At 35.6% G+C, this 17,103-nt stretch overlaps 1 protein-coding gene across 19 annotated transcripts in view; it reads right to left on the bottom strand.

The window, feature by feature from the left end:
- MIER1 (MIER1 transcriptional regulator) overlaps nucleotides 1-17,103 on the bottom strand; it is a 58,763-nt gene that overhangs the window by 17,216 nt on the left and 24,444 nt on the right. For all 19 annotated transcript variants that reach the window (XM_045802096.2, XM_045802074.2, XM_087865988.1 and 16 more), the window contains 4 exons: nucleotides 11,068-11,229; nucleotides 10,365-10,497; nucleotides 7,765-7,829; nucleotides 3,546-3,618 (listed from right to left, as the gene is read on the bottom strand). In XM_045802096.2, the coding sequence (XP_045658052.2) occupies nucleotides 3,546-3,618; nucleotides 7,765-7,829; nucleotides 10,365-10,497; nucleotides 11,068-11,229 (433 nt within the window). The remainder of the gene's footprint in view (nucleotides 1-3,545; nucleotides 3,619-7,764; nucleotides 7,830-10,364; nucleotides 10,498-11,067; nucleotides 11,230-17,103) is intronic.

Below are 17,103 nucleotides of genomic sequence, written 5' to 3'. Positions count from 1 at the left end.
GGTATAATAATGAGGTTTACAACAAAAATTCCCACGTTCTTAAAAGGTCACATTATGATTAATGACCTACATTTTAAGTTGTCCAGCTGAGCTCTTCCTATGTATAAGCTAAATGAACTACCTTTTTAACATTATCATCTTCAACTAAGGATAACACATGTGTACATTTTCAGTAAATAACTTATCAATAATTTGTCAAATGTTCATTAGAAACAATGATTTACATGGTCCTTTGCTATTCACTGCTTCCTAATTCCTAGCCATCATTTCCTTACTCTAAAACTCTGTCATGCAAGCACAAAAATTCGACCAGGAAATACCTTAACTCCTTTCTCTTGACCTTTATCCCTCTAGGTAGACCAACTAATTCTCAGTCTAGTCCAGGGTTCTCAACCTCAGCAGGACTGACACTTGGGGCAGATGGCTCTTAGTGGGAGGACAGGGGTAGCAGCCCTGTGTTCTAAGATATTTATTAGCATTCAATTCAGTCTTATCACAAAAGCTGCAGTGTTCAGTTTAGTACATGAAACAAAACACACACAGAACTGAAAAATCATGCTTTTCATCTACTCAACACTTCTTTGGGAATTAAATCCTTTCCATCTGGTCTGAGTGGGGCTGACACCACACCCTGGAGCCCCAAGAAAAGATAAATGAGCCCAAGCCACAATACTCACTCTTCTCTCTGGTCACAGTAATTACTTCTGGCTGACTATGACTCAAGATAAGTCAATAGAGATTCTTTCTAGGACTTTTGCTGGAGCAAAGGTGGATGCGGAAGTTCTCATTTTTCTTGGTTCTCTAGCTACAAGGACAGTGTAAAATGTAAGCCGGGAGCTCCCAGTAGCCATCTTAACTTGTCTGGCAATAAAGGAAAGAGGTAAAGGGGAGGGACAGCTGATATAATATTAGCCCCCCAAATCCAGTTATATTTGAAGCCACCCAGAATCTTGCAGTTAAGCAATAGGTAGATTCTTTTTTGCTGAAGCTAACTGAACTGGGCTTTTGCCATTTGTAAGTAAAACAGCATAAACTGATGCTTTCTGAAACTCTGAATAATAATAAAACCTAAATAATGGGTAAGATTAATCATCCATTGAACATTAAGGCCACTCACTGAGCACTTACTATGTGCCAGACACTACGCTATTAAAGCTACACATAAAAATATCACATGTAAATCCTCATGACAGGCTCTGTAAATAAATGCTCTTTTATAGCTATTTTATAGATGAGGAGAAAAAGAAGTTAAGTAAACATGTCCAAGGCCAAATGCCTATGTACTGATCAAAGTTCAATGACTCCGCATCAGTTCTGTTAACATTATTCTGCACCTACCTAGTAACTCAGCCACCAAATGTTCACTGAGTACCTATGTAACAGAATCATACTAGGTATTAAGGATACAAAAATGAATAAAGAAATGATTATAATACACTATGCTAAGTATAAGTGCTGATTTACATAAATTTAAGAAAATGTTAATTGTGTAGTTGAGATTGTGTAATAAAGGTTCAAAGGAAAAGGACTCAAACACAACTGTAACAAATCTTGTTTATATAATTGTTTGAAATAGAAGTGATTACTGATGAGGAATATATAAGCTGCATGGAGTCTAGTAAAAAAGAAATCAGATATCAAAGGGAAAAAAATTTATCAATGTCTTCCCAGGATACTCAGTAATAGGGTTTCCTTGTATCAACGAAAAAATTCTAATCCATTTGTGTCAAATAATTCCTACAGTGAAGGTATAAAGTATATTAGTTTTGTGGCATTTTTATCAAAATCAAATGCTCTCCCTTTTGAATGTGTGCTCACCAAACCAATGAAAACACCTTGCAAACTTTATCCTGCAAGGGAAAGAATGCACTAATCATCAGTATCCCTTTAACAGTTGTTTTCTAACAGTGTAGTTTATGTAAGTTTCACATGAGTTTGGTTTGTGTGCACAGGGTCGCCTAAGTGGTGACAAATTCTGGGTATCATGACAAAAGTTTGAATTCCCAGAAATACAAAACTGAGGAAAGTCCCTGCACCACAGTGACCCCTCCAATGCAGTATCACCCTGCTAAATCTAGTCTGATGCTCACACAATCTAAAAATGCTTAAGGTTCACATGGTAAGGAAGTTTCATAAATCATACCTTTCCTGAAAAAAAATATTATGTATAATGGCTTTCTAAAATTACGATAAAACTGAAAGCATTGAACCAAAATTTAAAACACTAAAAATTAGAGGTCGTGATCATTTATTTACTGTGATATCTGACAATACAAACATGTTAAAATAAAACAAAACATATTAAGAGATAAGTAAAACTACCTTTGGCTCTAACACTAACCTGACAAATAAAAAACCAAGATATTTTCCCACCCACCTACAAAATACAAAATTTTCTAAGATAGACACCAATATTTTTCATATTCTAAACTTTTAAAAAATTTCGTAAATTAGAACATCTAATCAATGGTGAACATGTGCTAATCATTATATAGCATATAAGCAAAGCATAATACTTAAAATTCAATTACAAAAATAAATACAAATGCCAATGGTTCACTTGTTTTTGCACACAATTACAATATACTGACAAAACATATGCAGAGAATTTCACTATATAACAAAGTAACTCCATTCCTATATATTGCAGGAATTAACTTGAAAGTGAGCACAAGTGGTGTGTTCAAACATTTTTCCAGCACTAGAATTTACTGGCCTGTGGTGTTCCCTTAACTGCTCCTATCTACAGCTTCCCTGAAAGCAGGTACATACTTACCATATAAAAGAAGTTTTTGGAGAGAATACTAAAAGGGAAACGAACAAAAGAATTCTACAACTCTGACAGGCTCTGCATATGTAAACTGAAATGTGAAGAAGACAGCTGAAATAAAAGAAATGAAGGAAGACTTCTAGCACTGAGAGATCTCTTACTACACATGAACTCATTAAAAACACACAGAACATTCTTTCTGGAACTCACTCAAAAGCGAATAATCTAAAACAGACTTAAGTCCTCAAGTATTTTATGTTACTGGAAGTTTAAGTATTTATGACTTACCTCACACTTTTTAGATAAAATGATGGAAAAGTTATATAAAATTTAAGTATAAAAGTTTCCCAAATTACTTTACAAATAAACAAATATCAAAGTACTCAATGTTAATAATATTAATTAAAAGTTTCAATGCTTAAAATAAGCTTTTTTATCACTGTTTACTTGAGTTTTTTTAAACCTAACAGCTTCCCTTGACATAACCTTTTAAATTTAAATTACACAGATAATTTACAATATGAAAAAAAAGAAATAAAAAGCTGTGATGTTTTAAGTCACTCAGTATCCAAAAGGCATTCATTTTTTTCTTGCTAGATTTCTATGGACCAACTGGAAAAACAGTAAACATATTTCTTCTTACAGAAATAATGAAGAGTCCTTTTTCATAAATCAATGGGGGTAACAAACTGTCATGATCTTATTCCATTATAAAGTAACAGTTCATCACTTCAAAGGCATGAACGCAAGCTGTATAACTTTATTAATAACCCACCTTTTTCATTTTCTTTGTATCTACAAATGCCAACTGGAATCTCTGCTTGAAACATGGAGCCCACCATAATCTCCTATTTAAAAGTAACATGACACATTAGTAAGATCTAGTCACACAGATTTTATATCCATTTTCTAGCTTTACCATCTTCCTGGGTAAGCTTCTTCATGGTTTCTCTGTCACAAAAGACACAACCAATTAACTACCTCAGAGGAGTATTGTGAGGATGAATGAGTTAATAATAGATAAGAGCTTGGATACGATTGGATGAAAACATTAGTAATAATGGGGTATAGTGCAATATACACAATGAATATAAACTTTACTTCAAAATATGGAGAAAAAGAAATAAAAATGAATTCTTATAATTTAATTAATAAGATAATTGCAAACACTGAAAAACAGAAAATCAAATTCGGGTACTTTAAGATATTTGCAGTCTAAACTATGGACCATGGGTCAGCATCATCAGAGTCACCTGGGAAATTGTTAAGAAATGTAAATGCTCAGGTACACTGAGACCTACTGAGTCAGAAACTCTGGGAATGGGACTCAGCAAATAGTGTTTCAACAAGCTGCTGGGTGATTCCAACATATACTTCAGTCTGAGAGCCACAGATAGAAGGCAATGAAGTAACAAAAAGGGTTTGTATAAAGCTCAGTAGAGGCAAAACGGATGAAACTCCAAACCAAATGGATAAGCAGTTAGTGCCTGACTTTCACAAAACTATACAAAATGAAAAAAGTAACCTCCCCAAAACATAATTAAATTTTATTTTAGGAAATGTGGTCTTCAACTCTACATAGTCAAATCACAGACCAGAGGAAACTGGCAGTTCAGAAAGATAATGAGACCACCACTGATGAGAAAGTACCAAAACAGAGGGACCAAGATTACACTGACCCTCCCTTATCTGGTGGCTAAATGTTAAGAATAAATGTACTGCATTTTCAAAATGAAGATGTAGGCAGGAAAGGTACAAGTTTAAGTCAACAGTTTAACAGTTTTAATAACAGTTTACGGGCACCTGGGTGGTACAGTCAGTTATGCATCTGACTTGGTTTTGGCTGAGGTCATGATCTCAGGGTCGTGAGATCAGCCCCGTACTGGGCTCTGCCCAGAGTCTACTTGAGATTACCTCTCCCTCTGCTCCTCCCGCCCGTGTGCTCTCTAAAATTAATTAAAAAAATAAATAACAGTTTAAATAATTCTTAGGATTTGACAAGTTCCTCTCTCCTGTTTTTGTCAACCCACGGATAGTACGATCTCATTTTATCTAGTGTAACTCCAAAGACATGCTCTATATAATTAATTTATTGCTACACCTATATAGGAAAACCACTCAATTTTCTAAAAAGAATATAACATACAATTTCTTCTACTCTTACAGAACTTCATCTCTTTCACTGTAAAAAAGAGTTCTGTATCACCACTTCTTATGCCTCTTTTAACTTTACTCACCAAGGCCTACCAGAGAACAGACAGTCAAGTTATCACCCGCCCTGTCTGAGGCACTTCTAAAAAGTATCAATGTCTGGATCTATTCCAGACGAGTTAAATTAGCATCTCTGGATGAAGGCCTTGGTAATCAGTGTTTCAAAGTTCTCCAAGGGATTCTAACATGGAGCCAGGTTTGAGAGTTTCTGGGCTAGTATAAAGATAAGACACCTTCTTTTTCCTGTTGACTTTAGAACACTTCTTTTTACCTGCTGATTTGTTCTGTAGGGAAGGGAAGGGAAACAGCACTTACCAAGTGTCTTATGTATAATTTTCATTAAATCCTCACCAACTTGGACAAGGCTAAAATTTTTATTTCCATATTATACCTGAGATGACACTCAAAAAAATTAATTTCCTCAGGAATACACTATTAATAAGTTCTGAGGCTATAACCTGGACTCAAAATTGGTTTCAAACCTGTCTCCTCTAACCCAGTTTCTAAAAAAATTCAGTATCTTACAAGCCTTAGAAGATGAATCTGAATCTTGACAATTTTTACTACAACAAAATCATACAAAAACAAATAGTCTGGATTTACCGTGGCCTGTTTTATTACATAATTTTCCTAAGGAAGGGAATATTCTCCCATGTTCTCCCTACTCTGAGCTTTTGTTCCTTCATTAAATATAATAATTCAACACTTACTCAAATATTCTACTGTATACTTCAGACACAAAAACAATTTAAGTTGGAGAGAAAGTTTCAGAGAACAGCTTAAGAGAAAAGATACATAAATTTGAATATGTGGTAGAAAGTTTAAGATGACTTCTAAAGTTTTTAGCTTTTTTCATCATAATTTCTGCATGGTGTAGGAATCAGAAAAATATTGGAGTGAAGAACACTTGTCCAAATGGATCGCATAAATAGTGGGTAACTCTGTGATCCTTGTTTTCAGTCTTCAGCTCCATCATTCATTCATCATCCACTCAAATTAGGATAACCTTCCCTTAGCGTCCTAACCCATACCCTCCTTTACCATTCTAACACACTGAGAGAGGTCTCTTTTTTTATTTTTTGTCCATACGTATTTTTCAAAATTTAAATTCAATTAATTAACATACAATATATCATTGGTTTCAGGGATAGAGGTCAGTGATTCATCAGTTGCATATAATATGCTCATCACAACACGTGCCCTCCTTAATGTCCATCACCCAGTTACCCCGTCCCCCCACCCCCCTCCCCTCCAGCAATCCTCAGTTTGTTTCCTATGATTAAAAACCTCTTATGGTTTGTCTCCCTCTCTGATTTCATCTTGTTTTATTGTTTCCTTTCTTCCCCTATGCTCCTCTGTTTTGTTTCTTAAATTCCACATATGAGTGAGATCATATTATAATTGTCTTTCTCTGACTTATTTCACTTAGCATAATATGCTAAGATGTCTCTCTCTTCTAAACATCTCCTTAGAAATCCAGAAATGGATCAATTCTGGCAGAAGCCCACAGTCCTTGGGTAGCCCAGTCCCAGTTCATTTGAATACTTCATTCTTCCTAATAGAAACTCTGAGATATTCTTTTATTTTAATTAGCAAGGGTGTCAGCTCTTTTTTAAGTTTGCCCAGACATCCCAAACCAAAAAACTTTTTTTTTTTTTTAAAGATTTTGTTTATCTGTTTGAGATAGAGAGAATGAGAGCACAAGCAAGGGGAGTGGCAGGCAGAGGGAGAAGCAGCCTCCCCGCTGAGCAAGGAGCCCGATGGGATGCGGGACTCAATCCCAGGGCCCTGGGATCATGACCTGCACCAAAGGCAGATGCTTAATCAACTGAGCCACCCATGTGTCCCCCAAACCAAAAAATTTTAAACCACCACCACCAACAACAAAAAAGCCACAGCAAAGACTCAAAACTATTAACTAATCATAACATAAAAAGTGCAGAAAGTCCACTCAATTTGATGTTTAGAGCTATTCTGCTTCTGAAGAAATGATTATTTATGCACTAAATTTAAAATCCGACCAAGGAAAAGAACAGCAAAAAAACAAACAAAACAAACAAACTCAATGGAGTTTTTAAGAGCAAAATCAAGTACGCTATCTCAATAAGAATGACATTTCTCCTGTATAAATGATTTGTTCTAATAAATTCTACATGACATTTGACATATTTTCCTAGTAAGTTCAACTACTTTGCAACAGCTTAAAATTAATTCTTCTACTTATATGTACAACTAAGTTGTACAGTTATACAATTTTATAATTAAAAACTTATGTCAATATATAATCTTTAGATTCACTATAGAAATTAACTTATCATACATAATTATAGAGAAGCTCAAATCTGTTTCTTCACTCAATATATTCTGAGTTGTAAATATTGACATTAATATGGGATAGAAAAACTTATAATCTAAATTATTAAACAAAATCTACTTAACAGAACCAAAGCCTCAATTGCTTTCCCAAATATATAAAAAAAATTTACTTGTGATACTTTTTACAGTGCAAAGAAAACCTAAATCAGCACTAGTTCAAAATTTCAACTTCTATTGTTGGTTTGAGACTAATTTGCTCAAAAAAGTCAATACCATTATTTTATTTTATAAAAAAGTAAGTATTTTTCTCACCACAATGTATTAAGGGGAAATCTGAACATCCACCAAACATTTAAATGTCACAAAAGGGGTTACCTCAACTTTATCAATATAGCTAGTAAAATAATAATTATACTGCTTTTTAATATTAATTTATTTAAACTTTGGGAAAATATGCCTCTAACTACCTTTTTCCAGTCTTCTGATGGAATATAATCTTCATCTTCTTCAGATTCTTCTTCTATTTCGCTATCTAGAATAAATAAGACAATATTACAAAATGATTGTTTATCCTGTCCACATCTGTGTATTATTTTTACACCTACCATCAAACATTTAAGTATGCCCGAAAATATTTGTAGAATAGGACAAGATATTTCTGATCAAATAATACCCTATCAGTTTAAAACAAAACAAAACAAAAAATCCATAAACCTTCTGGGACAATTCTAATCCTAGAAAACTATATTCTCAGGAAATGATTTCCTACAAAAATTTAAGAAAAGAATTGGCGGGTCAATATAATCTGTTCCTAAACCTAATTCTTCCCTAATAAAACGAGAATTTGAACAAAACAAAAACTGGTTTCCAATCAGTGCTCCTTGAGACACTGAGAACTCTGTAGCAACACTTGGGAGAGTGTGAAGGGAGGCTACGTATGAAGACTTCCATCCTCCTCAACCTCTGATTTATTCAGAGCAGGCAAGGTGCCATTTGTTTACACTTTGTGGAGTAAAAATGTGTTTACATAAAGGGATAGGAAATTTGAAAACTATTACACTGTCAGCATCTTCTCAACTGTAAAATGGAATGCAAAGTTCAGAAGGATAATGTTACATATAAAAATTACATCTTCCTATGGAAAAGCTAAGATAGGCAGTATATATACAGCTTCTGTGCACACATCATAACTGAAAGACCAGCTCAGAAGTATGAAATAAATATTGTTTTAAAATTCAGTCACTTAGGGGCACCTGGGTGGCTCAGTCAGTTAGGCGTCTGCCTTCGGCTCAGGTCATGATCTCAGGGTTCTGGGATCAAGTCCCATAACAGGCTTCCCTGCTCAGCAGGGAGTCTGCTTCTCCTTCTCCCTCTCCACCCTGCTCATGCTCTCATATAAATACAGAAAATCTTAAAAAAAAAAAAAAAAAAATGCAGTCACTTAGCATCCCACTTCTAAGCAAACTCTGGCAATTTACCTAAGAAGAAAAAGGAAAAATATCAGGCTTTCCGCAAACTTAATATTAACACAATAATTTGTTATTAATTTTATAATATATAACACAAATTAATAATGTGTGTTAAAAAAGAGAGTAACCAATCTTCTACACTGATACACTTTTCAAATGGACCATGTCTTTGATCAAAACTCACAATAAAATACCATTAGCAGCACTACATTCACTTCTAAACTAAGTATGTATCAGAAATCATCCACACGAAGCAGTAGTCACGTTTAATCAGTTATTACACTGCTCCATTTCATGAGAGGTTACTGTTCTTCAAGTGTTTTTCTTTCTTTTAAAGCACAAAAGTTCAGACCCCCAAGTTTAAACTAGTAACACTAATGGCTGCCTTTTTCTTATCAAAGAGCGGTCATCCAGAGTAATGATTCCTGCTTAGAATGAAACACCATGGAGCAAATAAAGTATGCAAATATTCAAGATACAGACATTAAATGTTGTCTCAACTATGCACATCTCTGACTAGATCACAACTGTAGTAAAATTAGGAGAGTTCATTTTGTGTGTAACATATTCTCACCTCAAGAGTAAACCACTTCTTGAGAACAGGGAGCCACTGCTTAGAGAAAGCAACGCTTATGAAATAGCTAAAAAGGGCTAAGAGGCAAAGAAAGTAGAAAATGAAAACTGAGGAAAAGACTAGGAGAAATAAAAAAGATGACTATGAGACAAATTAAAGAAGTGTTGGGGGTCAAAATTTTCCCCACAGGAGCCTGCCAGTGGGGAACAAATTGATTGACTTTTTAATGGACAGAGATTTTATTTAAGTAATCTCTACACCCAACATGGGGCTCAAACTCACAACCCCAAGTTCAAGAGTCATGCTCTCTACCGACTGAGCCAGTCAGGTGCCCCTGGAATGCCATCCTTAAGAGACACGTGTAGACTTAGATATGATGAGACAGCTTTAAGAAACTCAGATCAATTTTATGGAGCCAATAAAGCCCCTTGGAAATGTTGGCCTGATACCTTGCTTACAGAGCTCCCCACAGCCTTAACAGGCCTTGCTAACAAATACTAGCTGTCTCTGCTGACATTTGGACTCAAGGTCAACTGATATGGTTCCAGCCTATGTGCAAGCAAGGTCCTGAATTCCTTACCTGACAGAATAAGCCTAAGACTCCATTCAGGTTATACCAGCTCTTAAGAGCATGCCCACAGCCCTTTCTCCTTGTCCTAAGATAACCTCCTGACATCAGGGACTCAATTTTGCCTCATTCTGATGTCAAGTCTCCACCCCAAAGCAAACATGAGAATATGTGGTTAAAAAAGAAAGAAAGAAAGAAAAAGAAACATCAAAATATCAAATCAAAATTTCAAAATCAAAAATTCAAAATCAAGTAGTGCAGTGACACAACAATCTCTGCAATCTATTCATGGACAATGGGGCTCTAGCACTGCTAAATGAATAAGCTAGAACAAAACCCATTACTGTTCAGCCAGATTTCAGCAAATGAATTCAACTGACGAGTGAAAAAGAAACATTTTACATCATTTATTAAATAGTAAAAATTATTCAAACAACAGCAACCAATGACACTTACTTGTATCAAAATATTTACATCGACGTGGGCGGATTATTTCTTGGGCATCTTGAGAAGCAACAGACTGTGACGGATCATCATTGGAAGACTGAGTTTCATCCTCTTGACCTGATGAGTCCTTTATATTCTCTTCCTGCAGAATAAATTAAATTTCTTTAAGATGTAAGGAAAATTACGGCAGATGAAAGGTTACAATATTCCAAATACAACTAGAAGACTAAAATAAATACATTAAATGCAGCATGGTATTCTGGATTGGAACCTGGAACAGAAAAAAGGACATTAGTAGAAAAACTGACAAAATCTGAACTGTCTACAGTTTAATTAATAGTATGGTACCAGTGTCAATTCTTACTTTTGACAAATATAGCATGGTTACATGAGACAAACAGGGAAAGTTGGCTGAAGAGTACACAGGAAATCTATGCTATCTTTGAACCTCTCTATAAATCTAAAATTATTTCAAACCAAAATAAGAAAATTGAATACAGAACTATCAATTAGCCTTTATTTCTTAAAAACACTAGTATTTTTTTTAAAAGTTGGTACAAATTTATTTAGAAGAGGCATTGAAAAGAAATCTAGAATGACACAGATGAAACTCTTACTTTTCAGGAGTAGATTATAAGGTACTTCCAGTATCAATAAAATACTACTTCACAACAATAAAGACTACAATCTTAATAAATGTGTATAACCTTACTTTATTTTCCCCACTACAGCCACTGTTATCATCATTATCAGCATCTTCATCATCTTCACCTTCTTCTTCTTCTTCTTCCTCCTCCTCATCTTCTTCAGGTAGTCGAATAGTACTATCATAACCGTAAAGACTGAGAAGTTCATGAATTGGCATGTCTCCTTCCTAAATAGACCAAATAAAAAGTTAATTTCTGAATAAGTGAATATTTCATATTCCTGTATTTCACACCTTCATTCCATAGAGAATACCCCTAGAAGTATTCTTTTTTTTTTTTTATTAATTGTCTTTCTTTTTTTTTTTAAGATTTTATTTATTTATTTGACAGAGAGAGAGACAGCCAGCGAGAGGGGGAACACAGTTAGGGGGAGTAGGAGAGGAAGAAGCAGGCTCCCAGTGGAGAAGCCCGATGTGGGGCTTGATCCCAGGACTCTGGGATCATGCCCTGAGCCAAAGGCAGACGCTTAACGACTGAGCCACCCAGGCGCCCCCCTAGAAGTATTCTTGTATCAAGAATTCTCAAATCATAAAAGGTGAACGAAAACAATTCTGAAACCCAGGAAAATCCTAGTCTTTCAAATTCTAATCATTAACAACAAAACCTTGAAGGGTAATAAAAAAGTGACACTGGTTTAGAACTGTTCTATGCAATCAATTCAGTAAATGTACACTGGCAGTTAATACTGTGTATAGATGCTCACACTTAAGAGCACCATACACAATTTGTGAATGGGAAAAAAATAATTAGAAAAGAGACTGGAAACTAAGTTAACAAAGTAAAGGAGGTGAAATTCACAGCCCAATCCAAACACATTAAAAGAAAACAGTAATGATGCACAGGAATAACACTGTATTCCATTAGCCATATTTTCTTATCTAGGGTTACCTAAAATTATATATAAAATCCTGTCATGCGAACTTTTCTATTTTACAAAATTATTGTATGACCTTCATCTCACAGATGAGGAAACTGAGGCTCAGAGATAAGCAATCTCTCCCCAAATCATACAAGCTACAAGTAGTAGAGCCAGATTTCAAGTCTAATTCCAAAAGCCCATACTCATCAGTATATCATACTGACTCAACCAGGGATCACCCTTAACTCCATAAAAAATACACCCTCTGAGTGTGAAATGAAGAAATATTCATATGCAATGAAATGAATCAAGTTTTCTATAGAAGGTACTCACTCTAATTAGTAATCAAGTGATACAAAATACCAGGGAAATCAGAAGAGTATTCTGACTATAAAAAAAATTTAATCCAAATCACCTGAACTATACACATTCACAGATGCCCTCCTTCCACAACCCCCTACCCTACCTCTCTGAGAAAAATTTAACAGGCAGTTTAGAACCTACAAGAAGGGCAATCATGAAAACAAGACATGTTTAGTATTTCTCCAGCAGTCTTGTAGCATTATTCATGGACAGAAATAAATCACCCATGTGTTAAAAGCATCATTCTAGTAGAGATGGATACACGAGATTGGATGATATAACCTGATGACACTAAGCACTTAGATCATATAACTAACTCCTATCACTCAGAATTCGTGTATAAACAGCAACTAATGTTTATAATTTGAAAAAATTTTCCTACAGTAAGAGGTAGGAAGGAAATGCTGTTTAACAATTATATTTCACACTGTAAATGGATATTCTAGTTATAAATCAGTCTGTGAATCTGTTTCTGAAAGAGAAGTCAATTCCCAGAGTCCTGACTGATGACTGCAGCAGCCACAACCTGAAAGGTGCTAACTGTATCAGATAAGGTACTACCACTCCAGCTGGTCCTGGCATACTTAACTGACATCTCCTATTGTGTTTCTCAAAGTGCAATAACACAAACAGTGCTTGAGGTGTTCAAGAATCTAGCCCATGCAGATACTGGTCCATGTACCAAGGACTTGGTACAGGAGACAGAAATTTGGGATTAGAAAATCAGGATTTAAGAACTAAAACAGAATTTCAAGATCAAGGAAGTGGAGTAAGAGAAAGATATAGAAAAGGTTGGTTGTATATACATGATAACAAATAGCCACCATAAAGTGTCTTCTACGTGCCAGGCATTTATGGTAAGTACTTTTATTCCACTATCTTATTCTTTCTCTTTTCTGAACAAAAGTAGAATAAGAATATTACGCAATCTCAACAGATCTTTAAAAGTACCAGTGGGAGTATTTACTACCTTTATTTATAAATAAGAAAACTAAGCAGAAAGAAACCATGGCCTGACAGAGACTTTTCTATAATACCTAGACCTAATCCCAGCTCAAATTTCCCATGAACTCATTCTGCACCACAAATTCGAGGTTTAACAATGGCAGTCACTACTATGAACAAGAGCCATGGAAGTCACTAGTATGAATAAGGGCCAAACCAAAGAAAATCTTCAGCGTAAGTTTGCAACTAACATTTACATGGGCCTTAAGAATTCATGAAGAACTTCATATTTATCTCATCTTTAAAACTTCCTTAATGGGGCACCTAGGTGGCTCAGTCAGTTGGGCGTCTGCCTTTGCTCAGGTTATGATCCTGGAGTCCTGGGATCAAGATCCCATGTGGGGCTCCTTGCTCAGCAGGGAATCTGCTTCTCCCTTTGCCCCTCACCCCATTCTGGTGTTCTCCCTCACTCTCTCTCTCATATAAAGAAAATCTTAAAACAAAACAAAACAAAAAAACACTTCCTTAATATAGTTTGCCATTACCTCTAATTTTTACAAGTTAGTTAACTGATATTTTGAAAGATCACGCAAAAGGTATATTATCAATCAAATGTCTTTAGGCTCTCTACCTTTGGTCTGTCATATTCAAGGGCAACAGAATCACCTTGAGGGCTTAGCGAAACAGAGTGCTGGGCCCTACCCCCAAAGTTTCTATTATAGTAGGGCAGAGGTGGGGACTGAGTATCTGCATATTTTCTATGAGCCAGGCCATACTGATGCTCTTGGTATGGGACTACCATGAGAAACACTTATCTCACAGTGTAAGATACCTGCAAATTTCTTCTCCAGTGACAGGTAATAAAGCTCGATCATTATTTTAATAAAGCTTATCACTAACACCTGACACCTAGCTCAGTTATGTGTCAAAAGGATAGGTGACATACTAACTGCATGGAAAGGAATTTTTTTTAAATCGGTGGGTTCTATCATGTGTAAACAAAATATCCTTGCCTATTCCATCAAGAAAATGCTTGCTTCATTTTAAAAACAAAGTATATAGTGGTTTTTATGCTTTTGCTTAGGTATTAACTTCTAACTTAACCTTTGCCACCTAGTATCAAGTTAGAAAGCAAGTAAGAAAGCAACACTCAAGACCCTCTGAGGAATACAACAGAGTTTGACATTAGTATGAAAAGTATCTTACTTGATCTAAAGTATAAAGATCTTGCACTAAACACAGCCACAACTACAGTAAAAACCAAAGTCAATTTCACCGAGGAATCCTCAGTTTCAAATTCAGGTAGCATGTACTGTGTCCCTACTATGCACTAAAGGACGTACAGAAGATTTAACAAGTACTTTGTAAGGGTAATTCACTGCTGTCTGCCCTACCCCCCAGTCCTTTCTCTTTCAACTTCTATATTCATCTTCTTCCAGGAAATGCTTCCTTCATTTCAAGCATGTATTTTGACCGAGAGCTCACCTTCTGGACTATATAGCATCTGATCCAATTGGAATCACTGCATTCCTGGCCACAGGTTTGGAACGGACACAAGACCCAAGCCTGGCCATAGTTTGTTTACAAATCTGTACCAATAGCAGCTAAAGAAACACAAACTATCTAAAATAGTGTAAATTGGAGACCTGGAAACTGACAGCATATAAAGAAAGTTGGTCTGAAAAAGGATACCTCCATGTAGAACAGAAACAGAAAATATCTTCTGGTGGCACCTGTGTCCTTAAGGCCGAGAAATCTCCCTGCCCTTCATAAAATTACCTGAACAACAAATTCTTCATTTTGCCTAAGTTAGTTCAAGATGGATTTCTTTTTTTTTTTTTTTTTTAAGATTTTATTTATTTATTTGACAGAGATAGACACAGCCAGCGAGAGAGGGAACACAAGCAGGGGGAATGGGAGAGGAAGAAGCAGGCTTCCAGAGGAGCCTGATTTGGGGCTCGATCCCAGAACGCCGGGATCACACCCTGAGCTGAAGGCAGACGCTTAACGACTGAGCCACCCAGGCGCCCCTCAAGATGGATTTCTATTATTTGCCCTCAAATATTCTGATATAAACAGCAATGATATCCTATAAAACAAATGTTCCTGTGATTTCCCTCTGAAAAAAGACGAAAAGCTAAATAAAACATGGCTGACAATACATTATTATATTAGGGTCTATCAGTCACCTGTTTCAGATAATCTCTCATTTACTTACATTGTCAAAGTCTGTGTTCTACAAGGTACTAAGTAAGGGGCTTTCCTCAAGTTAAACTGAAACATCACAATAAAGCAGCAGTGTCTTATTACCATTCATACAAAGGTTAAAAGTATAGAAACGAGGGAAACAACGTGCAAGAGAAAATTATGGGTCAAGTAGAGTAGGGCTTCACAGTTTGGGAGTTATAAATTTCTTTGAGAATTTCACGAATGATATAGCCACTAGGATTTACTGAGTGATTACCATGTAGGACACTCTACTAAATTTTTATGTAATAAAACTGAAGCTGAAAGACGTTACGGAACTTGTCCAAAGTCACACACTTGCAGCTGAGTTTTGACTAGGCAGTGTGATTAAATGCTTTATAATACCTTTACATATATATGCTATATACTGCCTTCCTTGAAACCTGACCCTAGGTTAAGTGTACCTCATCCTGATGGAATGTCTAATAAGATGGACTGGGTTGACAGAATATAAGAAATATAAAGGAAGATATGGACATAGCACAAAATGAATAAAAACACAGAAATGTGGACTATACTTGCATACTGTGCTTTAAGAAATAAGTTAACTAAGCACTATAACAAAAACAGGAGCAATCCTGTTTGCATAACCTAAAGGGAGGCTAGCTGGAGGTGAAAAGAAGAGACTTTTTAAAAGACGGACATTTTTATCTGAAGTTAAATCTGTCCTTTAACATCAAAACAGTAAGGTAAAGTTACCAAATAACTTCAGTATTATTTTAAGGTTGGAGAGGTGTCTGTGTGCTGGCCACGGAGGAGTGGGTCCCTCTCCTTCATATCAGATTAATCATTTAGAAATGGCAGGTGACAGCAGATACTGGCTATTCAAGGGCCATTTGGTGGATGGACACAGTATTCTTCTTCTCCCTTGTACCACGAATGATTTACCAATATATGCTTACCAAGGAAGAGGGGAAGAAGAAGGAAAGAGACTGATTTCCAGCGAGGATGATCCAGAGGACTATATCCAGACTGGACTACAGAGACAGTTCCTTAGGTAACCTTGGGGTTGGGGTTTCACTAGAAGATAAACTATTAAGGGATGGAGGCACTGAACTTTTCTTTATAATCTCCATACTGGGGTTTCTTTTTATTCAATGTAATTCTTGTGTGTTTACTTCAAAAAATACTCAATCTCTCACATTTTAATCTTTATTTTCTAGTTCTGGAGATTCACCAGATGTTATGTGTCTAGCACTTCAAAAGAAGTATTAAGTATATTGTTATAATGTGATTTTTTAAAAATACAGATAAATACATAAAGACATAGCTGATCCTGATCCCTCTTCTCCCAAACAGACTGCTACAACTGTGCCATTAAAAGCAAGACTGCAAATTTTAAGAGTGCATTTGAAAAACAGTTAAACCAGCCTACATATTGCTATTTCTGGCAAAAAGTCTATTTACTATAGGAATGATTCTGACACTCCTTCTAAGATCACCACAATAAATTCTACCCTGTGTATCTAATTCTACTAAAACATTTAAATGGTAAACTTATATAATGACATGATATATTAAGATTCATGCCTTTATTAACTGTAGTGAGATGTAACAACAAACATTAAAGCACCATCTATGAAAAGCTACTTTTCACTTAAAATTTTAGACTTCAAACTGAATGAAC

Source organism: Ursus americanus, chromosome 12 (assembly GCF_024610735.1).
Source record: "Ursus americanus isolate L20-20 chromosome 12, mUrsAme1.1.p, whole genome shotgun sequence".
In the NCBI taxonomy this organism is placed as follows: Eukaryota; Metazoa; Chordata; class Mammalia; order Carnivora; family Ursidae; genus Ursus; species Ursus americanus.
Note: the sequence above shows the minus strand (reverse complement) of the source record. Positions and strands in the feature narration are given on the sequence as shown.